The 19,268-nt window shown below is 40.1% G+C and overlaps 1 protein-coding gene across 3 annotated transcripts in view; it reads left to right on the top strand.

The window, feature by feature from the left end:
• The window catches only part of LOC117901725 (stathmin), a 75,388-nt gene that overhangs the window by 29,178 nt on the left and 26,942 nt on the right, over positions 1-19,268 (top strand). Inside the window, exons 1-2 of one of the 3 annotated variants that reach the window (XM_034812607.1) lie at positions 1,840-2,128; positions 13,616-13,699. The exons of 1 other annotated variant lie outside the window; for it this stretch is intronic. In XM_034812607.1, coding sequence (XP_034668498.1) covers positions 2,050-2,128; positions 13,616-13,699 — 163 coding nt within the window. In that variant the 5' untranslated portion in view covers positions 1,840-2,049. Of the gene's footprint in view, positions 1-1,839; positions 2,129-13,615; positions 13,700-19,268 lie in introns of those variants that run through there. One more of the 3 variants, XM_034812605.1, reaches the window with a different exon arrangement.

Raw genomic sequence — 19,268 nt, 5'->3', positions numbered from 1 at the left:
TTGTCCTGTCCGCCCTTCTGTCGCTCCCCTTCTCCCACTGCTCGAGCGAGCCTGAAGCCAAGTGGAGCCCCGACGCGTCGCCAGCTTCACACTCCGGACAAAAAAAAATATATGTAGGAACCATTCCGCATGCTCTCTCTGTTTTTCGGCTTTTGGCTGCTTTTTTGAGTCATCGCCGTTTTATTTATTGTTCTTTGACAGTTGCTCTGTGCTGTCACTTCCCCATCGCTTTCCCTGCCTCTTCAATGTCGCTCACGCTTTTTGGAGCCCTGCTCGCTCGCTCCCTCCCTACCATCTGCCATCTTTCTCCCAACTTTATTCTCTCTCGCATTTGCCGACTTTTTGTAGCGAGTCTAATTTAATTGCAGTTAATATTATCTTCGATATTCGAAAGCGCTTTTTTCGAATGGTTTCTCGCTCTCTCTAGCTATGAGCCAATTATTACTGTTGCTATTGCTCTCTTTCTCGCGTTTTGGTTCTCTCGAAAATAAGGCATTGCCAGCCCTCAGTTTTTGTGGTTCGAAATCGTTTAAAAATGTTTGAAAAAATGTTGCGGAAATTTCTATTTGTTTATGAATACTTTAATGCTATTAAAGTCAGTCTCTAAAATGTCCTAGTTCCAATTTAGCTTTAGTTCTATAAAACATGTTTTCTTTCCATAAATATTTTAGTTGCAATAATTAAAACTATTTGCAAAAATCCTAGATTTTCCTGCTATGTTTTTCTGCTTTAATCCTGCCAATATGAATATTTAAAAATTTAAAGTTTTGTGGAATTGTACGTATATATTTTTTATTTTGTACTCTCCTCGAATGCAACCTTTTGTTTAATATTATGAAATTAGCCGGCTTTTTCAAATGCACTTGCCCCCGGCTTTCAGTGGCGCTCTCTATATGAAAACCTCTTTGGAATCCCGCTCTCGCAATGCCAATGGGCCTGAGCTCTGCGCAGGCTTCGAATAGCTGTAATTTCGAAAGTTCGAGAGCTAATACTCGTAATGTTTCTTTAAAAACAGATTGAAATATTATTTGAAAAAGAATTCTTTTTAATATAGCACAAAATTGGTTTAATTTTTAAAGAATACTGAGAATATTTTGTGATTTTGTATAATATATTTTAACCTAAAATTAACGTTAGCTCAAGCCGCTCTTATGACTAAAAGCATTCCCAACCCTCAATAAGAGCTACGCACTCTCTCACTCTCTCCAGCATAATGCCGCTCTCTCAACCGCGTTTTCGGCGCCCCAATGTGTTCTCTCTGCTGCTCTCCCCACCGGTCGCTGCGCTCTCTCTAGCGCTGTCTTTGCAGCACTCTTTGGGGGGTGGTGTGGTCGCCTGCTCTCTCCCCCCAACTATTTGGTTTGTCCTTTTGTGCTCTGTGCATTGTCCTTGCTGAACCGAAAACGCAGCGTCGACGCTGGCGTCAGGCATGAAACGTGGGACGTGCGTTGGCGCCGTCGTCTCTCATCGCTCGTTGGCCGTCGCGTCGGTCCTTAAGTCGTCGGTCCCGCAGTCCGACGCAGTCGTCTGTCAGTCGTTCGCCTGCTGTTGAAAAATTAACATCGGCATAATTCAGTTTGTCTCTGTCGCTCGTAGTGCTCGTTACAGTCTCGTCGTTCCGTTGCATGTTTTTGGAAGGGTTTCCCCGAATCTGAGAGAACGACATATTCCAAAGGCGTCCCCCACACGCATGTAGTCCCGTAGGAACAGCCAGTAGCAGCAGCAAAATAATCGTAAAAAATCATTTCAATAATTTAATGCTGCGGAAATCAAATTGAAATCAAAATCAGTAGCATAGTTTAAGGCTGCAATTAAAATAAAATTCCCCCTAAGATTGAATCTAAAACTTAATCCAGAATAAATCAAAAGCTTAAGAAAAGCAGCAAGTGGTTGCCTCTGAAAATTGACAAAAAATAAAAACAAATAATAGTAAAAGTTTTGTGCAACAAGAAAAGGAACAAACTCCAAGGAAACTCGAAGGAAACCCAAATATAATCCAGACATATCCCAGCCAATCTTTCAAGCCAGTAAACAAATATAAAATTCAACATGCTGATTGGATTAGTACGCGATTCGGTGATGCAGTGCTTCTGCCACACCTGCCGGGCACCGGGCATTCTGCCAGCGGGTAAGACGAAATACACGCACACTCTATAAGAAGGGTACCCCCTCTATATTGAGGGGAATACCTGTAAAACCTCGGTAACAGTTTGATTTGAAGCAATTACCTCATACTTTTTTGATGATTTCTAGGAAGTTGCTTGGGAGCTTTTTTGTTTCTTAGAAATGTTCTCGTGGAGTAGGGGTTCAGGTGAATAGTCTGAAAGAGATTTGACACTGTCAGGGATACGTCTTAGTCAGAGTTTCTTGCTAGTCTTTCGAAAGGAATTTCTACTGCACGTAGGGTTCAATCTTTACAGCTTTTATGGTGTTGTGTGGTTTTATGGTTTGAAGTCCTTATATCGCTCTCTAAATTGCCCTTTAAAATCCACAATTTCCACACTTTTCTGGGACATATTTTTGTAATAGTTCTCGCATAACCAGAGGCTCTCTTATTTTTCCCATTGAAGGTTAAACAATATGTTGTTGTTTGTTTGTTGTGGGAAAGTTCAGGGTAATTTTTCTGCTTCAGGCATTACACATCTGCCCCAAAACACTCATAGCCGCCCCTTAACGATAGCTGTTGACTCTTTTTTTTGACTGCTTTCGTATGCCAAAGTTGTTTTGGCCATGTCCTTGTACAAAAGTTAAGTTGTCTTCTCTGTATTTTCTCTAGGGTTTTTTTTGGTGTGTGTGTGTCTCTCTCCTTTATATGTACATATGTATGTGTGGTTGTTCCTCTCTATTTATTGTAGAACACATTTACTTGTTTCTAACATTTATTCCATAAGGAATGTTGTTCATTTTCTATTTACTTTTTGAACCACTTCAGAGTCCGTTTTTTGGGTAGAGTTTTATAAAGCCAATTAGGTTCAGCAAAAGTTTTTGATTGCTAGAAAAATATAAACACCGAGAGCAAAGAGGTAAGACTCTAAGGATTTTCAGAAGGAAGTGACTTGGGTGACAAGTTTAAAGAAACTTTAGAGGTCGAAATAAAAGGCCAAAAAAAGTACACGAAATAAAATCAGAGTAATTGTTTGATCAACTTTCAGCTCATTTGTCATTCGATATTTATTTATATGCCACGTCCCCGGCCATATCACATTTAGCATTTTTGTTTGCCCCACAAATCATTAATCACAGTAACCATTCAGCGCCCAGCGTCCTCTTGCAGATCTATTAAGTCATCAGGTTATATTATGAATGTAAAAATAAGAGTAAACCTCTACCAAAAACTGCTCAATTATACGGGAAAAATCAATTTCCCCATCTACGAAAAATTAAGCATGGAAAACATCTACGAAAAGTAAAAGAAGAAATTAAAAGAAAGAGCAAAAAAATGCCAAAACCAAAAAAAACTAAAACGCCAAAAGGCAGGCAATAACAATTTTGGTCCCCCAATCCTCACCCCGCAAACTTTAATTTTCTTGTGTGTGTTTTCCATGGTAGTGTACCATCGCATGGGGCGCCAGTCAGTCGCCGCCGGCTAACAAAATGAGTCACCCCGCGATGGAGGAGAGGCGGCTCCTACACAGCAAAGCAGCTCCACTTCCATTCCATTCCATTCCATTCCACTCCTCTCTGTTTCTTTATAGGCATGGAATTTAATTTGAGCCGCACACACAAAGACACAGCGACACACTGCGAAGGTCCTTGCGTTCACAGGTCCTTTCTGTAATGCATATGAATGTCTATATTACACACTCGAATGGCATTCATTCATACGACGGACTAGTAGCTGGTCGCTCGTCGGTCGCAGTGTTATGCCTTGATTTTTATATCCTATTTATATATGGGGAGTATATGTGATTGAGGGGGCTATTAAAACACAATAATAATCGCCGCAAACAATCGCAAACACACACACACATGATGTAGAGTGCTGGTGCAGGGGGGCAAAATGATTGCGCAATATGCACACGGACGAGCAAACAGAACCGAGCAGAACAGAGGCAGAGCCAGAACCAGCACCAGCAACCAGGCAGAATGACGACAAAAGGACGGCATTTATTGATTTATTGACAGAGCTGCCGGCTCTTACATAAAAAAATACGTAGGAAAAAAAACAATGAACAAAAAAATACTAGAGTAAAGAGCAATGACGACTGACGACGACAACGACATGCGAAAGGGGAGAGGCGAGAGTGAGAAAATAGCGGGCCTATTCCGCTGGGGCACGACCGTTTAAGGTGCCGGTGGAGGGGGGAACATTGCATATTTACTGGCGGGAATCGCACACGGGACGATTATAAATCAATTGGAAGAGACAACCTGGGCCGCGTACCATCGTTTATTTCGTATTCTGTAATTGGTATATCAATTTTAGCAATTGTTAAGGATAAGTAGATACTTGTAGCAGAAGATAAATGCAAAGAATGGGCACATAACAATCCATTAAGCAGCAAAAAATCCAAGCTATTTGGATCGTTACTCGTGGATTTACTTTGAACAAGACAAGGAAATAAATATATCAGGTTGCAGATACACAAAATCAGCTTTAACAAACAATTTTGTTGCCTTAGGACAGCCATGAGACAATTATAGCTAAAAACCCTCCTTTAAGGCATTGGTAACTGTACTTTAAAGCTGTCTGGGCCTTCCAAAAGCATCAAGAAGCTCTTTAAAATACTAATTTCAATCATCTAATCTGGGAAAGTGTCGAATGGCTTTAGTCAAATGACGCTTGCAGCAGCAGGCGTTAAATAATTCAAAATGCATGTCTTTAAAGGTGTCTTTAATTTGACAGTAAGGTTACTGCCAATGATGCTGCAACTGTCTTTCATCTGCTTCTGTCAACCTCATGCCCTCACTCTTTGCCTCATCAGCCAAGGCTGACGATGGCAGGGCACGATTTTAATTTAGCTTGGGCCTTGCGATGCCTCTAATTGTCAGCGCTTTGGGGGGAACACACTCCACACATCACACCGCACACACCCCAACGACCGTACAAGTATTTTCCCCTCTGCGTGTGTCTGTTTTACCTAGCCCTTTCGGCTTTTTCGCTTCAGCAAATTAGATTTCCTTGCTGCGAAATTGCAATTCAAAATGCTTTTTGGCTGCTGTTTTTGCTGCCAACGAGGAAGGAGGTAGGAGGAAGAAGAAACGGAAAACGTGGAAATTGGGAGCTCAGATGTGAGGGAAACTTCAATTTTATATTTATGCTTTACTTCGATTGGCAATTTGCCAAAAAAGAAAATTATACGTTTGAATGCATTTCCCGCAAAGGCGATGTGGGTGCTGCCTGGAGGAGCAGAAGGTTAGGGTTCCATGGAAGGGAAAGTCAACATTTGGAATGAATATAAACAATTAATGTTTTGTTCCTTTTGTGTAAGTAAACACTATATGTTTAGATCTGAAAGAACATGAGAAATGGAAGCTTTTTTAGTCCTTAAACAACTTGCGATCGCTCTGCATTGGAAATTTTTGATATCTCTGCTTTCGAATCATCTTTTATTCACATAAAAATCCCTTTTATTACCTCCTCAAAACTACAATAATGTCAAATGGCTTACCTCGCTTAAATCTGTTGAGGTTTTTGCTCATTAGATCCCTTTTGCTAATCTAACGAGCAATTAGATAAATTACGAACACTTAGCATGCAAAAGCCGCCAAAAATTACATTAATAACATTTAAGGCGTATATGTCTTCTCTACGACGGAGATTCCTTGTGTCAAGGACTCTATGTGGCTCTCCTGATGGTTTCTGTTGTTCCTGCTGCTGCCTCGAGCATAAATCAATTAAGATAAATTGCAAGACACACAGACAGCAGAGTGAGACAGAGGCAGAGACAGTAAGCAGAGAAGAGACAAATCAACTCTCAAACTGACATCAGTGGCGAATTTAATGTGATGTATCTGGCAGATACACAACGATGCCGAAATGCTCTCGGCAGCTCTTGTGGCTTGTGGATCAGACGACATATTAGTATGATGAATTAGTGGGTGGGTGCGTGGGTGTGGAGGGTGGACTTTAGGACCACATACTAAGCTGTACAACATGTGTAGGTACTAATGGCACAGTAGCGGTGGGAAATCTCAATAAAGTAGGTTACATTTCGACGGATGTATACCCACTATGCGGGGGTTTGCTGTGTTGCAAGTAGAATGCATGTTTAATAATTTTCTGAACAGTTTACATCTATAAGTTTTTTATATTTAATTTTCAAAATTAAAAGATGTGAAAATTGTAGGCAAAACTTAAGGCTTTAAAAACTTGCGACAGTCCAAAATTTCTCTAGGAGAATGCGCTATTTCCTTTGCATTGCTTATACAATGTATCTTTTCGCTTATGGGCAATTTTTGCTGAGAACTAAAGACATTCTCATTGACATCCTTCGACATGCATATGTATGGTGTTGGCACAGAATTTATAAGAAGTGCCCTTCTCCGCTCTTCTCCAAAGAAAACATGCCTTCAAATACCCTGTCTGTAGAAATACTGTGACTTCTCGCATTAAGTATGCGTGTGTCTCATTAAGCAAAATGTTCTTCGAGTCCTTGACGACTGAATGTAGCCGACATTTCGGCGCCAGAGCGGTATTTTTCTGCACGCTAACATTTTTGTGTGTGTTCCTATCTGCTATCCTGTTAGAATGTATACTATATTTAGTCAACGTTTATTTCTAGCCATTAGATCGAATGATTTTTTTCAAAAAGTATACAACATTTGGAAATTAATTAAAGAAATTACTTGTAGTAAAGAAAACGTTAGAAGGCTATATAATTTTGTACTCTGTAACATTTGCGTGACTACATTTCCCGTTGATTTGGCCCTGAAATTTGGAGTGAAAGCAGAGCACGAAAAAGGAATCTTTTTGTGGTTTTTAGAGGGGTTCAAAGAGATATTGCATGTTGAAAGTTGCCTCATTAGTAGCTGCCAGAGGATTTCCTGTCGATGTGATATGAAAGTTAAGTTGACTTCAAGGAAAGTTATGAGTGTGTTTGAGAAAATATTTAGAGCGTCTTTGAATGTTTAAATGTGAGTAAATATTTTGAGACACAAACCTCAGTTTTCCCTACCCTTAATGCACTTTTTCTTCATAGTCCTTCCATAAAAATAGCAATTAAAATGATACAACAGAATTTACATAATTACGATATTCCATACGTTTGCTAAAATGTTTCATTCAATTAAAAGAATAGCTGAAAAAAGTTTGATACATGAGTTAACGCGTGGAATGGAACTTAATCGGTTTCCACACTGACTGTAAAGTCCCTGGAAAAACACCAACCACACCACACAAAACACTCATAAATTATATTTTTATACCCGGTACTCGAAAAGTAAATAGGGTATGTTGTATTTGTGCGAATAACGGTTGTATGTAACGCACAGAAGGAAACGTTTCCGACCCCATAAAGTATATATATTCTTGATCAGCATTAATAGCCGAGTCTATGTCTGTCTGTCTGTCTGTCCGTCTGTCCATCCTGATGAGCGCCTAGTACTCAGAGACTATAAGAGCTAGAGCCACCAAGACTTCTGTATGCTCACACTGTTACAAGTGTATTTCAAAAATGAATTCCGTAGGGAATGACCATATCTATCAGATCACCAAATTGGGATACGATTGGATCATTATTAAAGCCGCAATGAAGAAATTAATTTGCAGTGGTCAAACCCACCCCGTCCCGCAGCATTCACACTCTGCTTCGCGCTGTTTATGGCCTCTGCCCCTGACACGTCTCTGCCTCTGACTCTGCCTCTGCCGCGACTCTGCAGTGTGTGTCTATAGAGGAGGGTGGCGAGCTAAAGGAGCGTGTTGGCTTGAGCAGTGTCGTTGATGTAGATGACAGATGAAGAAAGAATGTAAAATTTGACAAAAAAACCTTTAAAGTGCAGATGTAGTACTGAGTGCCGGGTATAAAAGTTGTGACGCGTAAGAAGCGTCTCACACGTCCCTTCTCGTTTTTTTTAAAGCCGTGTTTCCACTTTATTTAAGATCTGTTTTTATCGCAGACAATTTTTAAATTTCCTCACTTTTTGGGTCCTTTGCCAATCTTATTTTAGTTATCTTTATCGGTTGTTGAGTCCGAAAATCCTAAGCAGGCTGCTGGATATGCTGTCATGTAATTATGATTACTAGTATTTGAACCACTGACGATTATTCGGTTCGGTTGTGGCAGCCAGATGAGAGTTTAACGCTCAGCACCATGGCTTGTGCCACACTCATAAATAAAACTGAAAAGTTTATGAATACAGCTGCCACACATAAACAAACACTTTTTCCTGCCCTTTTTTTGTGTGTATGTGAAGCCCCTGTCAAATTTGACAAACACTCGTCTGGATATGTTTTACGGCTGAACTCCATCCATGTCCTGCGGCTGGAGGACTTTTACGAAACTCTGGTTTCATTTCCTGCCCGTGACCCAACACCTTTTTTCCCGACCTTTTTTAGTTTTTTTTTCCAGCGGGGGGGCTGGTGGCGGTTTCTGGTGTTTCAACAAACGGTCTGTCGATTGTCATTAATAATGCCAGCGACTCTTTCGAGTGTCGTCTCTTGTGTGTAATTTTCACTCGCTTAAAAGCACATGAAACATTGAGAGGTGGCCAATAGAGGGGCAAAGCAAAAAAAACACACTTTGGAGGAACAAATTAAATCTGTGGAAAAGCCAGAGGCGGCCAGTCAGTCGTAAAGCTGTCTGTCAAAGGAAGGAAATTCTCTTTTGCGGAATATCTACCTCGACTTTTTGTGGAAGTCTATCAGTTTTTTCTACATTTTGTTTTGCGATTCTACGCGTTTTTTTCTAACTAAACCAAAGTGAAGGAAGAACTTTGTTAAAAATCAATTGTAAAGGGAAATGACTGACTAAAAGAAGACAAACTTTTTTTGAGGAGCATCCGAAATTCTTAAATATCTTGAGTATGTATAAAAAATATGTTAAGGGTGTCTTTTTGGAATACTTAACGAAGATATGCCTCTCTTGTAGTCTTCTTAGATATCTCCTAACTCAAATTAGTGTAATTTGCACTCATTACAATGATTTCCTTAAGTCTTACGCACAATTTCATGCTTCAGAAACTCCACATAACAGGCACCCCACACACCATCCCTCACGTAACTCATCTAACATTCGTTGTAATCAAATTTTCTTTAGTTTCTTGTAGAAAACTTTTTAACTTCATTTTGTGAAATGTATCTCTGCCACAGCTGCTGTGGCAAGCTCCTCTCCACTTGGTGGCAGTACGTTGAGATATTTGGGGCACTCTGTCACGTAGCGGGCACATTTTTCCATATTATCCTTGCAGTAGGTGCCTATCCTCTGCCTCTCCTCCTTTTGTTTCTTGGGCTTTTTCGCATGTGCCTCACGTAACAGACGCATACATAACATTACTTAATTTTCATTTCTTCTGTTGGTTTTCCTTGACGCCATGCGACGCGACGCTCTCTCTCTCTCTCCCCACAAAAATTAATGAAGTTGCATATTTCGGTGACTTTTCTTTTTTCTCCCTCATTGACATGCCAGCGGGCACATGCCGGCTCTCTTTGGGCCAACAAATTGGCTAGGGATCGGGAACTGCATATCCATTTCAACATTCAGCATTTTAACATTTAAATATGTCGACAGTTTCGCCGATAAAAATGAAGGCAACTGGCAGCTGGGAGGCAGCTCCTCCGAGCGGGAAACTCTGTGGATATACGTCATCATCCGTCAATGCTTCGACGACAATTTTTGCTCTCCTTCTGTGACTGCTCTCCGGTGCGGTCACTCGCCCTCTCTGGAGGAGTTGCTTCTTTCTGGAGTTCCTCCTCCGTGGCGATTCCTTGGTGCAATAAAGAGGCGATATATATTTATCCTGCGAGTCCATAAAATTGTGGAGTCAATATTTGCAGTGGATGTGTCTGCGTTGTTCATCAGTATTCTTGCACGACTTTTGTTCATCCTTCATCTTTTCCTATTGCTCTCAGATACTTTTGAGAAATGTGAGTTTAAGGGACTTGAAGCAGTTGGAAGGTTTATTCTTTAAAGACAACTGAGGCAGCGATGATGTTTATTGAGATATGAAGAACCATCTGCAACTGTTTCTAGGATAAATATAGCATAACCAAAAGAGAGGAATTACTGTCACGAAATGGGTATTTTTCTTCGAAAATCCCCAACTAAATTACATATTTTTTGCATTGTAAATTCGTCGAGTTTTTGCACACTTTTTCCACACGCAAAAGAAATTTCAAAAGAAATTTGATGCTGTTTCAAATTTTTACATGAAAATAAAGTAGAATGGAATATTTTTAGTGGTTTTTTTTTTGTGGGAAAAGCTCTTCAGAAAGTTGTCCAACAAAAAAAGAAGCTTAATGTTGAGGAGCAGCCAAATTTTTGGATAACATAAAACATGTCCGATGCTGCACGCAGAGCAATGTCTGTCTGGAAAAGCGACAGATATGACATATGCACGGGGCATATGCTGAAGCTCTGACTTTTCCACGTTTCCGAGCCCCTCCTGCTCTTCTGTGGCCCTGAGGGGGCCCTTTTCAGGGTCTTCACCCAACACAAAAATCCCTCGTCCGAGCAGATGGAATGGCGGGGATCTGGGATCTGCTCATCTACGTGCCTCTATTTCGCTGTCTGCCTCACTTAATGCAATTTTCTTCAACTTCAGTGAGTGCCCCTCCCCTGATGGGGCAGGGGTAGCAGCAACATTTTCTGCTTTTCACAGGAGGCCGCGTAGTCTCTCTCTTTTTGGTAGAGTTTCCCATTTTTCCCCCCACATTTTGTGTCTGCTTTTTGTGCTCTTTTGTTTGTGGCGTAAATTGCATTTGCACTATTTTCTTTATTTTTCTTTTCGTTATTTTTTCTGATTTTTCGAGAGCCGACTCTGTGGCCATGCCACTTCCACCGCCACTGCCACTGCTCGCCCCGCTCTTCATGTCAAACGTCAACTGTTTTCTCCCCTCGTCCTCCCCGCTGGACCCTTGAGAGAGACCCTCTCTCGCTCTCGCGAGTGTCGGTGCTGCTGTTAAATAATTCATGCATGCATTTCACTCCCATTACACGTCTAAGCCCCATCCTTGCAACCCATCTGGCAACAATCAAACACTTCAACAATGACACTGACATTCGCATATTGCGCCGCCGCTCGGCTGTACCCTTTTCCTCTTACCACCACGGTGGGTGGGGGCAGGCATCTTGAGGGGCTTGAAGGATGCCACTGTCTCTACTGCTTCTCCGATGATAAATGGAAGTCTATAGGATTCCTTAATCCCTAGAAGCAGAAGAAGCTGCAGAAGACACATCGACGACAATTTTCGACAGCTTTCCACCTTTCCCCAACCCCCCACACACACACACAAAAACTTTGATTTCTCGGGGGATAAATAATGATTTAAGATTTTTCACAAGAGAATTTTCTTGATTTTAGTTACTGTGTGAAGTTTCTTTTAGTATTTTGAAGACAGATACAAAAGTACAGGAAATATACCAGAAATATACGAAAAATTGTCTGAGAAAATGCCAAAACATCATAAAAAATACCATTAAAAATATATCAGAAATTAAACGAAAATTCCCTCCATATCGATTCGATTTTTGAATTAAATTCCCAAAATAATCATTTTCTTGTTACCTTCAAGAACGCCTATATCTTGGGGTAGCTTCTGTTGCACGCCCTGCTGCGCATCCAATTATACAATTCTGCTTAATCTAGCAGAAAATATTTTGTGTGTCGTCTTGCTAACTTTGCCGGGGTGCGGGGAGAAAGGTCACAGGTCGTAAGGCAATATATTTCACTTGGTCGCCCGGAAAGTATGCCATAATCACAAATTTCTTCTCCGTTTATCAGTTGCTGCTACTGCTACTTACTCTGCTCTGCCTGGTAATTGTATATTTGTTGGCCATCTTAATGAGCCACAACCACAAACATAGGAAACGGCAACGGATAGCAACAGAAGCGGTTAAGCGGTGGCACATCTCTTGAGGCATAAAAATTAAATTTTAAACTCCTAATTAAATGGCCAAAACTTTTCCTAAACTTCCCAATGAAAGGCTAGGACACTCCTACATTTCTAATGAAAGAATAAAACTTTGATAAAACCCCCAATGAGAGGCAGGGAAAAAGCTTTGATAAGCTGTTATTAAGAGAAGAAACGGGGCACGAAACAGCTCCAAAAAGCGGTCAAAACAGCGTCGCAAAAGATGGGTGTGCCAGGACACATCACACCACTCCTTCAGCCTTCTGTCAACATTTTGGCTTGTCTTCTCCCTTTCCCTAGCAGACTTCTTCTTTTACTTAATTGCCACAAATTGTGGCAGAAACTTTAGCCAACACTCACACAAAAGCCAAGCCAAGCCAAGCCACTTCTGCCATGCATTTAACATAAAAGTTTATTTGCATAAAATACATTTTCCCCCCACATTTTCCCTCTGTGTAACTCCGAAACGTGTTTCAATAAAAATTCAATGTTATTGTCTGAACAATTTTTGGCTCAGCCTTGGTTCAGTTAGTCCTGCTGTACGGCTGTTGGCTGCGTTCCGTTTTCTGTTCCTTGTTGACTCTGTGCCTGTTGGCCGGCAACAAAAGTGTGACAAAAATAAACAGAGGCACAACAAAAAAATAAAGGTTTTGGGGGAAAGGGTATGTGTAAAGGCTGAAAGCAACAATGGCCACGGGAACAGGACAAGGTCCGCGTCAACAGCTGTTGAAATGTTCTGCCATTCAAACAGAAGGGATGGAAGAGCAGGGCTGGGCAGGGAATTTTCATGCATACAATCTGTTGGTAGAAGGACCACTTCTGTAGTCTTCTCAATGAAGGACCTTCCCTTCCCCATCTTCCTATCTTCCATTTTGTAATATGCAAATTTTTGGCAGCATCTTTAAGAACATATTTGCCCTCTCTGATTTGAAATCGATATTCAGCAAATGTTAACTTGTAGAAAATATATTTACTTGACTCTTGCAAAAGTAAACCCAAGGGATACATATTCATTTATATCTCCTGGCTACAGATATATTGACTTCAATTAAGTGCTAAAAAAGAGTCTCAATGTTTTTCTTCAATTAGTCAAATGAAAACTTCAAGCTGCAGAAAGCATTTACTAAGCTGAAAGATTTTCCATTTACCTTGAGGGAGCGGGCTGCTGCTGTCGGCTTCTGGGTAAATGTGTAAAATTGAATGTCAGAAATGTATCTCTAAATGGCAGGCAGTATTGCAAATGTACATATGTGTCTACAAATGCGAGTTTCAATGCAAAGGTAGTTTGTATTGCATTTCATGTTAGCTTTTCTTTTAGTTTTGGTTTCCAAATTGAATTAATTTTTGTTGTATTTTTTGTTGTATTTCGTTTGTGTTTTGTTTGAGTTTATTGAAGCAAAAGAAGGGTAAGGGTTCCACAGAGCGAAATCTCTTAAACATTTAAGCAGCATTTTCACCGTGCAAGTCAAACTGTTACCAAAAGGTTTTATTCGCCAGTTGTATATAACAAATGTTTTTCTAATAAGTGTGAACTTTTCTCCATAATATCTTTAAATGCATGCTTACCCAAATGGCGGATATTTCGATGCATATATAAACCTTTAGTATCGAGAAGATCGGCGCCCATTAAGAAAAATAATAAAGTGCGCTCCAAGCAGCCGCGACTCAACAAGAAAGTTAAATTTATAAGTAAGTAAAGTGCATAAAATATACTTAAAAATATAAATAGATGTCACCAATCTAATAATATAACTCCCACAACACTTAGCTAATCGTATTTATCTGCCACAATGAAAAAACCCAACTCTGGTTTATTTTTGTTCACATTTCACATTTCACACCCAAAGCCCCACACTCCATCTTTAGGAACAAACAAAATTAATGAGATTTTCTGTCCAAAAATAGGAAAAGACTTTACCTGAGGAGCAGTCTGTCAGACCTTCATTCTCGCATCTAATTGTATGATGGACAAAGTTTCAGCGCTCACTCCTCTGATCGTCGGAACTAATGGACATTGAAACTGTCTGATGGATACTACGTGCTTTCGTTACGGGCGTAAACTTTGGCAAACGAGGAAACCCGAAAAAGGGAAATCGTTGCCCAAAATTGTAGTATTAGTTTGACAATTTAGTACGAAGAGCGACCGAAAAAAGGAAAGCTGAGAACGCTACAACTCGGCAGAGCCCCAAGGGATCCCAGGGAACAACTGCGGGAACACAATATAAAGCCCCGTGGCGCGGTTGGTCGGTGTGTTGGTCAGGTGGCAGACTGAGAGCCATGGGGCCTAAGTGAGTCATTCCACCCAGAAGCTCACCTTCTCATGGCTTGTGCTCCTCCACCTGACATTTCCTTGGTTTTCCTGGCTGTTTGTTGGCTTTACCTCGCTTTTGTTGGCTTTTTGTGAGGCAATAAAATGTCAAAATCGTCTGGACGGCGCCATGGAAAATGAAGTAGACTCGTGGCTCACCCCTCCCTTGTACCACACCACAGGATCTCCTCGCCACGCGACGTATACGTGTTATTTTGTACGTTGATTCTCCCGCTACGTGAAAGCGTATTAAATTAATTTGTTATTTGTTATTGTTGCAACATTTTAAATACTTTGCGAATGTGTCTCTGCGCTCTGTGGGTTTTTGGGATAAGCTCTATGTCCTCGCCATTTGGCCGTTGGGGTCACGGGAAGAACCTTGCAGTTAATTTTCATCTGGTTTTTAGGACACCAAAACCCAGTTCATATTTATTATACGCTTGGTTTTGCGGTCGGCTTGTAATTAGGGATTGCAAATGTAGTCGGGATGCTGTGATTCCACGTCTAGGGAGAGGATAATAACGCTGGATTAAGCGAGAGACAGGGACTGGTGCTTCAGGAAAATAGAGTGTAGACATAACAATGAGAGTCTGTATCAGATATCAGTGTGGATGGAGGATAGCTAAGGGGAGAAATAATTGCATTATAGGAATTTCTGTTAAATTTAAATTTTAATTAAAAGTCAGTCTACACTCACTTTACATTGGATTACTATTCTGCGTAGAAAAAACATTTTTCTCCTTATAGAAATGGCCTTCCAGTTGACTATTCAAGTTGCGAGTTTTGAAGCCATTAGTTGGCTTTTCTTCTACTTGAATACCCACTTTTTCAATTAGTGCTAAAAATACGCCAGCGCGCCCGCCCGCCTGCCTTCAATCAGTGCCAAATATCCATCATATCCAGAGAAAACCCTTCAACTGTTGCCAGATTTTCGCATTCACATTCATTATGGCCATCTGCCAATTTTAGCACTTCTCTCTCTTTCTGCTTTTTCTTGCCTGCCTTTGCCACCCCGCCCTCTCTCACTCTCTTTTGTCTCTTACTTCCATATTTTCCGGCAAGTTCATTAATTTCTTGTATGTATCTTCTTTCCCTTTGGCTAATGGCAAGAAAACGGCAAAAACTTCCGCGCGCAAAAGTCATTAAAGTGCAAAAAGTTGGGGAAAGAGAGAGGGCGGAAATATATCTATGTATGTGGCATGGGGCACAAACCACACCACCGCCCACACAAAAATGGAAGTGTGATAAAGGGGAGTGTAAAGAATAGAGTGAAACAGATTTATCTTAACTAGTTTTGTTGGTCAAACTCTTGAGTGAGGAGAGCGGGAAAATAGCTCCACAGATAGAAATGAAGTCTGAGAGTGGATAGTTTTGAAATGAATAAAACATGAATGCATTCATTAGGGGTAGGTGCACGCTGTGTGAAAAGCGTATCAATGATTATAATGGGAGAGAGTAATTAAAGAACAATTTCCCAGGGTAACCATTTTCTGCCCTTTCCAAGTCACCTAAATTATCAATTAATAGAATCGCCAAGCCGGTAATTCCTCCACTAATCCTCCGCCAATTATCCAGAATTATAAACATCAAATATTTAACAACGTTTTTCCAACCCTAATTAACACTCGAAACAGAGGCAGACAGACAGACGGACAGGACAGATGGAGAGACGGACAAACCCTTCATCTACTGCAAACAATTAATTTTTTCTATAATTTAAATGAAAAACCTGTGTAAATAGTAAACAGAATTTGTCTGAAATTAAATATTTACAACGAGCGCAGCACTAATTAAAAGCTAATTAAGTTAGCGACGTAATAATAATAAAGCCGTCCCAAAATATTAGCCCCAGGAAAATGTGGAAAATTCAATATATGTAAATGTAAATGTAAATGTGGAGGGAAAAAAACTGATAATGCAATAAATATACGTGTCGTGTCGCACAAATAATAATTTCCCCCACAAAAAGGATGCATTATTTTTACATGCTTATCGCATTCTGCTGTGAAATCAATAAACAAACGCTCAATTTGCAATTAATAATTAATATTGATGATGGAAATGGAAGTGAAAATGAAAAAAATGTATGCTCTGTGTTTGATGTTTGTGAAGATTGGGGTACTACGAGTTTTGGAAGATGTTTGACAGGGTAGAAATGGAATATGTTTCCGAATAAATGCTCTCAACCATACCTAGCCAATCATCTATCATTCCTCCAAGTAGTGCATGTTATAGATACGACTGGTTCAGTACTAAACTACAGTACTCCAGTGTAGTTATTGTTCAACTCCTGCATACTTTGCAGGGTATCCAGCGACAATTGTCAGGGCCTATTCCTCAAACTTATTTATTTTTACAAAAAAGTTCGGGATCAAATGGGATCAGAGATCGGTATTCAGGAGACACTGTAGTTGCAGGATCTACATACGTATGAATCCAGTTGACAATTCAATTATATGCACAGTTTTTTAATTAACACATTTTATTTGCTTTAATTACATTTTACTCTTTTATCGCACCACACCCCTGCTCGTTTTTTCACGGAGAAAATGCAATTAAAACAGAAAGCAACTCAATTGCAAGCAAAAGGAGTGAGTGAGAAACAGTTTTATTCAGAGAGAAAGAGAGAGAGAGAGCGAGTGACTGAGTGGACAGAAGTTTTCTCTCCTTCTGCGAAAGTGTTATAGCAAATAAACAGAAATGGCCGCCGACTGACGACACTTCCTTCAATGAGTGGCAAAAAAGCGAAAAATATTTCCTTTATTAAGTGGACAAACACGAAAATAGAAAAAAAAAAACCGACACGAAATGAAAGCATTTCTAGCACTTCAAATTAAAACTTTGCTTCAAAAATATTTCCCATAGGGGTAGGAAATTTCGTTGTGTCTTTACACAAGGAAAATTCTTAAGGGAAAAGCCAGCCGTGACGGAAAATGTAGATTGTTCTTATTTATTGCTGAATTTTTTCGGCCTTGGTTCAACTGACTTTTGGAATTTTTTTTTAAATTGAATATTAATAAAATCCCTTTTCTATAGTTTTTTATATAGAAATGCAACGAGTTTTCAGGGAAACTGTTAAAAACTGAAAGCTCTAGAGATCTACAAACTATTACAAATGGTTTTCCGTATTGGTTTATTTTCTACACCATTTTGTACAAGGCGTGTTCCCTGCCTTCATTCCCCGTGCACCATCCCCGTTCTTTGTTTTTTGTTATTTTCTGGCTTTTAACACAAATGGCCAAAAGCTGAAGAGTAAAAATGGCCAAAGAGGCAAAAGCGGATATTGTGAAATATTGTTTATGATGACAAATTGCCGCGGGAACGAGAGAGAGAGAGAGAGAGGCAGAGAGAAAGTTGGAGAAAACATTAATCTTTATTGCAGTCTGGCGCAAGGCCAAAAGCAAAGACTTACAATAATGGCTAATAAACTGGAGACTACAGAGAAATATATCATCCCAAAAAAAAAAGAGAAATTGAGCAAAAGGAGCAGTAAAAAAAACTCCATGAAGTTCTAGTATTTACTACCCGAATAATTGATTAAAAAATGCAACTGACAGCCTCTACCAAGGCATAATTGATGCATCAATGAAACATCTGTTTTATAAAATGCTAAACATCATAGATGTGCAGAGTTAAATGAATAATCCATTAATGAAAGCTGCTGCATCCCTGCTGCATAATCTTCTCAGAGTAAAACCCATTTTAAGACTCATTTGCATGATCCCCTGAAACATTGCCTCTTACCAGTTCCCTCTGCCATTTCGAATCTAGCATTTCCCTCTACAATTTCCCCTCTGCGTACGTATTAGTGCTTCCAAAAACGGCAAACATCTCCATTTGGAAACCTTTAATTGCTGCCCAGAACATACAATATTTCATTCTGTTCTGGCACTCGGCTTTCTCTGGCCAAAACGAATATTTGTATTTCGAATGCGGGATTTGTATTTGTCTGGAAAATGTTTATTCGGGTTTTGTGTGTAGAGGCGCCAAAACTTTGCTGCACAAAACTTCAATTATGCATTAGGCCAAGAGTAGTGCTCCATGTCTCTTTCTCTCTCTATCCAGCCGATAGTTTTCTGGCTAAAACGCTTGCCATGTTAACACACACACACACACACACACACACACATACATAGACACATGGCAATTGCTGCACTTGCGCCAATGTTTGGGCCAGGATAACATTCTACTTCGAACAGAACGAGAAACAATCCCCCCGCCAGGGGCTACAGAGGCTTCCACCGAGCACACGATTACTGGACCACGTTGCGGGTTCTGGCTCGCTGCGTTCTGGCTCTCATCATTTGCATACCAAATATGTTTCTTCTCCGGCAGAAGCTTCCGCCAAAACACACACAAAGCACAACCCAAATATGGCACAAATGTTTGCTTTTCCTTCGCGTTTTCTCTTATTATGTGGGAAATTTGCCAAAATACGCAATTCAATAATAATAATAATCATAGTATTGGTAGGGAAAGAGAGAGGGTGAAGTAGGTAGGCTGTTAGGCAGGCAGTAAATTGATGAAATTATTTATGCTAATGCCTCCTGCTGGACCTCCAAACAGCAGCAGCAGCAGCAGCTGCAGCAACGGCAGCAGGACCCCCAGGGGACGAATAATAATGTTGTGTGTTGCAAGCAAATTGATGTTGATTTACTCTTTTGTCTCTGATTTGCTGCAAATAATGTTATCTATTGTAGCATTCCACAATTAAATGAAAACATTTCTATAATATTTCACAAAGCTGCAGAGAGTAAATGGAAATTTCTGTGCCCAATATGCGTTGTGAGAAATTTCTTAAAAATCAAGTTAAAAGTGCTGCGCATTTGCGTTGCCAATTTCTAAAACCAATATATTAAAAATATATTTCTCAATTTACACTTGGACAAAAAAAAGCAACGATAATCTAGCAATTTTCATTAAGTTAAATATGCAGCAATATAGCATGCA

Source organism: Drosophila subobscura, chromosome U, assembly GCF_008121235.1.
Source record: "Drosophila subobscura isolate 14011-0131.10 chromosome U, UCBerk_Dsub_1.0, whole genome shotgun sequence".
Lineage (NCBI taxonomy): Eukaryota > Metazoa > Arthropoda > Insecta > Diptera > Drosophilidae > Drosophila > Drosophila subobscura.
This window is presented reverse-complemented; position numbering and strand designations above follow the sequence as displayed.